Below are 7,500 nucleotides of genomic sequence, written 5' to 3'. Positions count from 1 at the left end.
GTATTCTCTAGAGGTAAGCTTTTACATAGAACTTTGGTTTAAAATCAAAGCCCGTGTAGTTGTCAATGACGATGTTAAAACGAACACGCCCACCCAACCAGGAAGTCGTTTCGAAGTTAAGTACTGATTTCGGGGAAAACGAAACTACGTGAAAACCTGTGAAGCGTTAAACAGCACAAACGAAGAATGGCAGAAGCGGCTCCAAGTAACCAGGACATTTTTACATGCCCGGTATGCCTTGATATTCTGAATTATCCTGTAACTATTCTCTGTGGACACACTTACTGTAGGGGCTGCATTACGAGCTGCTGGGATCGGGAAGATCAGAAGGGAGTCTACAGCTGCCCCCAGTGCAGACAGACGTTCAACCCCAGACCCGTTTTAAACAAAAATAGTATGGTTGCTGAACTTGTGGAACAGATAAAGAAGACCAGGATCCGGGCTGCTGCTCCTGTTCCATGTACTGCTGGACCTGGAGATGTGGAGTGTGACGTCTGCACTGGGAGAAAACTCAAAGCGGTGAAGTCCTGTCTGGATTGTCTGTTGTCTTACTGTGAAACTCACTACAAAGTTCACAATGACGTAAACCCCGGACGAAAACACAAGGTGGTTGATGCCACAGGCCAGCTACAGGAGAGGATCTGCACCCAACATGAGAAGCCTCTGGAGATATTTTGTCGTACGGATCTAAGTTGTGTTTGTTTGCTCTGTCTGGTGGATGAACACAAAGGCCATGACACTGTGTCAGCCTCTGCAGGGAGGAGAGAGAAACAGGTAAGGACAGGAGTTCTCTTGGTGATAGATTGGACTTGTGTGGTAGGATTTGGCTATTGGGTTTCCAACTGGGAGACAGGCTATAGACTCATCCTCTTTAGGTTATTATAGCGTGAGGCAGAGAGAAAAGAACAATGTCATAAAAACACGCCTGTCTGATGAAGTTGTTAAACCAGATGGTTAACTTTAGACTGCCAGCATTCTCATACAGAAATGAAAACACATAGCCTAATTCAATTAAAGAGCTATAAAAGGTTTAAACTGAAATCAAACAGACAATCTCCTATTATATATAAACTGTACCTAGATAATAAATCAACACTAAAAGCCTGAAATACCATTTAATATTTAGTGTTATGTTTGTGGGCATTTTGTAATTCTACTCTATTTTACAGTATGTTATATTGAGATGGGCACATCATGGTTTCTGCCTGCAGTATTGCTGCCCAGTCCTCTCAGATGAGCCCAGTGATTAGGGAGCTGAAATGGCATTTAGTGGAGTCCTGGGTGGTTGGCACTATGACTGAAGGACATTACATGGTTATCAACTGCCTAGAGGTCACAGGTCACTCAGTGAGGGTGTGTTGGATACCACTATCAACTCCACAAGAGAAACTATCAATATGATTAAACAGAGATTTACTGCATGTATGGTTCACTGTTTTGCTCTACAAAGACTAAACGTCTTGTGTTATTCTCAAGCCTTGTAATGAAACAGCGTCTCACCAATAGGCTATTCAGCAACACTACAGATCACCTCTCAGTCAGGGTCAGTAGTTTAACCAGCTTGTTCTTTCAGGAATGCTATCAGACAATAATGATAATATGAGGCCACCATAACTGTTTGTTGTGGATGTGATGTACTCCTTCAACATAGACACACTTGGGGAAGACCCAGAGTAAAATCCAGCAGAGAATCCAGGAGAGAGAGAAGGAGCTGCAGGAGCTGAGGAAGGCTGTGGAGACTCTCAAGGTGAGTACTGACCAGAGGAGATGAGGTTAAAGGGATAGTTCGGTTTTTAAGACATGAAGTTGTATGGCATCTACATCACCAGTGTAATGCAATCCACGCTGACTTACCTCCGACAGCGTCCTGTGAGCAGAGTTCTCGTCCAGTTTTGGTCAAACCGAAAGTAGTCCGGCAGGTTTCTAGACCCAGGAAAATAAAACGTTTCTCTTCCCAAAACATTATGTGTTCAAAAGAGTGATATATTTGCATCCCAAACCCGTTGTAGTGGAAAAAGTCACACCTCGTTATCACTTGGCCCTATTTTCAATACGCTCGATAATGCAATCTCACAGCCAGAGTCTACCTCTTTGATTCGCGAAAGTTTGATTCACCAAAGTTGCCTGAGAGAAACGTCCATCACAGGAAAACGATGAAAACTGAGACAACATTTGATAAAATTGACATAAAGCATCCTTTTCCTGTGATGGACGTTTCTCTCAGGCAACTTTGGTGAATCAAACTTTCGCGAATCAACTTTCGCGAATCAAAGAGGTAGACTCTGGCTGTGAGATTGCATTATCGAGCGTATTGAAAATAGGGCCAAGTGATAACGAGGTGTGACTTTTTCCACTACAACGGTTTTGGGATGCAAATATATCACTCTTTTGAACACATAATGTTTTGGGAAGAGAAACGTTTTATTTTCCTGGGTCTAGAAACCTGCCGGACTACTTTCGGTTTGACCAAAACTGGACGAGAACTCTGCTCACAGGACGCTGTCGGAGGTAAGTCAGCGTGGATTGCATTACACTGGTGATATAGATGCCATACAACTTCATGGGTTAAAAACCGAACTATCCCTTTAACAGCTGGATGCTGGAGGAGCCATGTCAGGCTCAATCAGGGCTCTCCTCCAGTCAGGAGTCTGTAATGCTGAGCCACTTCCCAGCTCCTCTGAGCCACACTGGGTACCAGGCTGTGTGGAGGAGCTGAGTGAGTGGGCTGCTTTAGATGGACCCCTCCTCTTTGTGTGTCTCCTAACAGAGCTCTGCACAGACAGCAGTGGAGGACAGTGAGAGGATCTTCACTGAGATGATCCGCTCCATTAAGAGAAGGTGCGCTGAGGTGAAAGAGCTGATCAGAGATCAGGAGAAGGCTGAGGTGAGTCAGGCTGAAGGACTCCTGAAGCGACTGGAGCAGGAGATTGCTGACCTGAAGAGGAGAGATGCTGAGCTGGAGCAGCTTTCACACACAGAGGATCACATCCATTTCCTCAAGGTCAGTGTTGATGATGGATTATTAGTGCACAGAATGATTGAGGGCACTGATTTATGTTGAATATATTCCTAGGTGGAAATTTGTATTCAAAGTTTCCAGAAAGAAGCTTGCTCTTCTTATTATAACACAGTCCACAGCACTTTGAACAGATAGCTTACCCCATGCAGTTACGGTGTATATAAAGAAATATTTTGTATTTATCGCTCAAAACATTTGAGCTTACTGATAGGCGAGGCTTGATTCATTGATAAAAGTACATCTGCCCTGACATCATGGCTCACAGTTTGTTTGGAGGCACTTGAGGTGCACAGGTGCCTGCCACTCGGCCTCTCTGGTCAGGCCACATGTAGGTCAGGGCAAACCAGTGGCATTTGGACATTTGGGATTCAGGAACCATTTGTGTTAGGTTTGTTTGGGATTCATAATATAGCATCAACCAACACACTTCAATTTAAGGAATCACAACATGGGCTAATCCCCCTAGCTGTTACACACTCACACACACACGGACACTCATCCACACAAGGTAGGATCCCATCATGTAGGGATAGTGTGTAGTACGTAGGTGAGGCTTTGCTTTAGTTTACATGGTGAGGCAGGACACAGACTAACCCCTAGACAACGCATCTTAGCTGCCAAGACTGGCCTTGGTAACACAATCATTGGGAAGCCACATTCAGATGCTGTACACACACACACACATCCAGATGCTGCACACACACACATCAATATGCTGCACACACACATCCAGATGCTGCACACACACACACATCCAGATGCTGCACACACACATCCAGATGCTGCACACACACATCAAAGGATGATATCCAGGTTAGGATCACGCTACACCCAGATACTAATAATGTTACATTTAGTTCACATCTCAAACATCAGAGGATAATATCTTACTTAAGAGACTCGTGTGCACTGTAATAGTTCAAGCTTTTAGTTACAATTCATTTCCTGATCAACTGTATCAACTGAATTTAAACTAATAACTTACTTATATGTGGATGCTTTATTTTGAGAATGTAGCTTTTCTCTTTCTCTCTCTTCCTCTCTATCTCTGTCATCTCTTCCTCCTCTCTCTCTTTCTCTCCATCTCTGCCATCTCTTCCTCCTCTCTCTCTTTCTCTCCATCTCTGTCATCTCTTCCTCCTCTCTCTTTCTCTCTATCTCTGTCATCTCTTCCTCCTCGCTCTCTTCCTCTCCAAGTCTGTCATCTCTTCCTCCTCTCTCTCTTCCTCTCCATCTCTGTAATCTCTTCCTCCTCTCTCTTTCTCTCTATCTCTGTCATCTCTTCCTCCTCGCTCTCTTCCTCTCCAAGTCTGTCATCTCTTCCTCCTCTCTCTCTTTCTCTCTATCTCTGTCATCTCTTCCTCCTCTCTCTCTTTCTCTCTATCTCTGTGTTTCTTTATTTAGACTTTCCAGTTGGTCAGTGAGGCACCTGAGTCTAAAGACTCATCCTGCATCTCTGTAAACCAAGGCGTCTCTTTTGAGGCTGTGAAGAAATCTGTCTCCTCACTAAAGACACAGCTGGAGAATTTCTGCAAGGAGGAAGTCATGAAGATATCTGCATCAGGTTAATCACATTACTTGCATATGTTTACATATAGTTACTTACTTATCTTCGGATTGTACTGATAAGCTAAATGTGATGGTGAACGTCAGGAACCTGTATTTCTCAATGTCACATATTTGTAACATATCCTTTGTATTTCGGTGAAGCTGAGATACTCTGCAGGTGTCTCCATGTTTACTTGTCTTAAGAGGGTCTTTAAGGTTGAAGAAGCTGGAGACTCATAATGTCCCTCAACAAGAGAACACATTTACTGCCAACATAAAAGCAGAAGGTTGATGTAATGTTGACATTAACAGCAGTCAGTGTTTCTAATATGATTCTTTCTCTCTCGATAGTGACTGAAGTCCAGGCTATTTTGCCTCCTGAACCTACAACCAGAGAGGATTTCCTACAATGTGAGTTTGACACAAACACATTTTATACAGTTGACTTTATTCCAAATCACGTCAAGTTTCAGTAGCAATCACATGGTCCTACATGTTTAAGTAGTTCAACAGTTCATTATGGCTGTTATAGTTCATGGGTGGAGGAAACAGTAGTTCATTATGGCTGTTATAGTTCATGGGTGGAGGAAACAGTAGTTCATTATGGCTGTTATAGTTCATGGGTGGAGGAAACAGTAGTTCATTATGGCTGTTATAGTTCATGGGTGGAGGAAACAGTAGTTCAGTATGGCTGTTATAGTTCATGGGTTGAGGAAACAGTAGTTCATTATGGCTGTTATAGTTCATGGGTTGAGGAAACAGTAGTTCATTATGGCTGTTATAGTTCATGGGTGGAGGAAACAGTAGTTCATTATGGCTGTTATAGTTCATGGGTGGAGGAAACAGTAGTTCAGTATGGCTGTTATAGTTCATGGGTGGAGGAAACAGTAGTTCATTATGGCTGTTATAGTTCATGGGTGGAGGAAACAGTAGTTCATTATGGCTGTTATAGTTCATGGGTGGAGGAAACAGTAGTTCAGTATGGCTGTTATAGTTCATGGGTGGAGGAAACAGTAGTTCATTATGGCTGTTATAGTTCATGGGTGGAGGAAACAGTAGTTCATTATGGCTGTTATAGTTCATGGGTGGAGGAAACAGTAGTTCAGTATGGCTGTTATAGTTCATGGGTTGAGGAAACAGTAGTTCAGTATGGCTGTTATAGTTCATGGGTGGAGGAAACAGTAGTTCAGTATGGCTGTTATAGTTCATGGGTGGAGGAAACAGTAGTTCAGTATGGCTGTTATAGTTCATGGGTGGAGGAAACAGTAGATCAGTCTAGATGCTGAATCCAGACTTCACCCAGCCTCTCTACCCTGGGTTTAGGATCAGACATTAGATCACCAGTGAAGCTGTTGTGACCCTGGGGTAGAGCACTGGGGTGACCCCACGTATTGGCAGGTGTACCACCCTGGTGTGGTGGTGGTCTGGGTAGAAAACAATGTTCTGCAGATCACATCTGAGGCCAAACTTAGAATTTATGTACAACCCAAATTCCGGATGATAAATAACATGCAAATAAAAACAGAAAGAAAAAAATTGTGTTTAGATATAATGATCAGTCCTGGAGTCTGGCCCTCAGCAGCAGCAGCAGCTCTTTTATCTATCATAATAATAATCACACTAAACATAACATATAAAAGCATCAGCAGGAGAGGAAGGGGTGATGAGTGTGGGTTTGGAGGTAATGATCAGTCCTGGAGTCTGATCCTCCGCAGCAGCAGCAGCTCCTCTTTCAGACACAATGCTATACAGACTAATCTCCCTCTAGTGGCCAGCTCCAGAATAGGAGTGTATGTGGATCACAGGGCAGGAACTCTGGCCTTCTACAGCATCTCTGACACCATGACCCTCCTGCACAGAGTCCAGACTACATCTTTAAGGTTGAAGAAGCTGGAGACTCATAATGTCCCTCAACAAGAGAACACATTTACTGCCAACATAAAAGCAGAAGGTTGATGTAATGTTGACATTAACAGCAGTCAGTGTTTCTAATATGATTCTTTCTCTCTCGATAGTGACTGAAGTCCAGGCTATTTTGCCTCCTGAACCTACAACCAGAGAGGATTTCCTACAATGTGAGTTTGACACAAACACATTTTATACAGTTGACTTTATTCCAAATCACGTCAAGTTTCAGTAGCAATCACATGGTCCTACATGTTTAAGTAGTTCAACAGTTCATTATGGCTGTTATAGTTCATGGGTGGAGGAAACAGTAGTTCAGTATGGCTGTTATAGTTCATGGGTGGAGGAAACAGTAGTTCAGTATGGCTGTTATAGTTCATGGGTGGAGGAAACAGTAGTTCATTATGGCTGTTATAGTTCATGGGTGGAGGAAACAGTAGTTCATTATGGCTGTTATAGTTCATGGGTGGAGGAAACAGTAGTTCAGTATGGCTGTTATAGTTCATGGGTGGAGGAAACAGTAGTTCATTATGGCTGTTATAGTTCATGGGTGGAGGAAACAGTAGTTCATTATGGCTGTTATAGTTCATGGGTGGAGGAAACAGTAGTTCAGTATGGCTGTTATAGTTCATGGGTGGAGGAAACAGTAGTTCAGTATGGCTGTTATAGTTCATGGGTGGAGGAAACAGTAGTTCAGTATGGCTGTTATAGTTCATGGGTGGAGGAAACAGTAGTTCAGTATGGCTGTTATAGTTCATGGGTGGAGGAAACAGTAGTTCATTATGGCTGTTATAGTTCATGGGTGGAGGAAACAGTAGTTCAGTATGGCTGTTATAGTTCATGGGTGGAGGAAACAGTAGTTCATTATGGCTGTTATAGTTCATGGGTTGAGGAAACAGTGTCTCTTCCATTTTCCTTGCGGGAGGAGATGTAACGAATTTGCCACACCCCTCTCTCATCAATCACCCACACTTAATTTAAACTCAGTTCTCCTCATCAGCACACACATACACACACACTTCATTTAA

The 7,500-nt window shown here is 43.1% G+C and overlaps 1 protein-coding gene across 1 annotated transcript in view; it reads left to right on the top strand.

Annotated features, from left to right (window-relative positions):
- The first annotated feature begins 161 nt into the window (after positions 1 to 161).
- The window catches only part of LOC308377014 (tripartite motif-containing protein 16-like), a 9,504-nt gene continuing 2,165 nt past the window's right edge, over positions 162 to 7,500 (top strand). The window contains exons 1-5 of the mRNA XM_080853547.1: positions 162 to 774; positions 1,652 to 1,747; positions 2,768 to 3,001; positions 4,424 to 4,583; positions 4,919 to 4,978. Of these exons, the coding sequence (XP_080709673.1) occupies positions 187 to 774; positions 1,652 to 1,747; positions 2,768 to 3,001; positions 4,424 to 4,583; positions 4,919 to 4,978 (1,138 nt within the window). The 5' untranslated portion in view covers positions 162 to 186. The remainder of the gene's footprint in view (positions 775 to 1,651; positions 1,748 to 2,767; positions 3,002 to 4,423; positions 4,584 to 4,918; positions 4,979 to 7,500) is intronic.

This window comes from Sprattus sprattus (genome assembly GCF_963457725.1).
Source record: "Sprattus sprattus genome assembly, chromosome: 16".
Classification (NCBI taxonomy): Eukaryota; Metazoa; Chordata; class Actinopteri; order Clupeiformes; family Clupeidae; genus Sprattus; species Sprattus sprattus.
The sequence above is the reverse complement of the archived record's forward strand: the minus strand, read 5'-3'. Positions and strand labels throughout refer to the sequence as shown.